The 293-nt window shown below is 30.7% G+C and overlaps 1 protein-coding gene across 1 annotated transcript in view; it reads right to left on the bottom strand.

The window, feature by feature from the left end:
• Positions 1–293, bottom strand: part of LOC119586670 (protein groucho-like) — a gene marked incomplete in the record, with an annotated part of 70,613 nt that overhangs the window by 27,367 nt on the left and 42,953 nt on the right. Inside the window, 1 exon segment of the mRNA XM_037935406.1 lies at positions 192–255. Within this exon segment, the coding sequence (XP_037791334.1) occupies positions 192–255 (64 nt within the window).

The following is a 293-nucleotide window of genomic DNA, read 5'->3' as shown; positions in this document are numbered from 1 at the left end:
AATCCAAAAGAAGAGAGAAAATACCAACAAAAGAAGAAGAAAAACAGATAGAAACAAATTGATGATGAAGAAAGGAAAAAAGAAACAAAATGGTGATGAAGAAAGGGAAAAAAAACACAACAATAATAATAATAAAAAAAAAATATATATATATAATATAAAAAAGCCAACAAGAATCTTTTTAATCTCACCATAACGTAGTGTCTCTGCATCTCCGTCTTCTCGCTGGCTAACTTCTCGCACTCCAGCTTCAACCTGCGCGAGAAGAAAAAAAAAAATTTAGTTTAGTCCAC

The sequence above is a fragment of the Penaeus monodon genome, chromosome 21 (assembly GCF_015228065.2).
Source record: "Penaeus monodon isolate SGIC_2016 chromosome 21, NSTDA_Pmon_1, whole genome shotgun sequence".
In the NCBI taxonomy this organism is placed as follows: domain Eukaryota; kingdom Metazoa; phylum Arthropoda; class Malacostraca; order Decapoda; family Penaeidae; genus Penaeus; species Penaeus monodon.
This window is presented reverse-complemented; position numbering and strand designations above follow the sequence as displayed.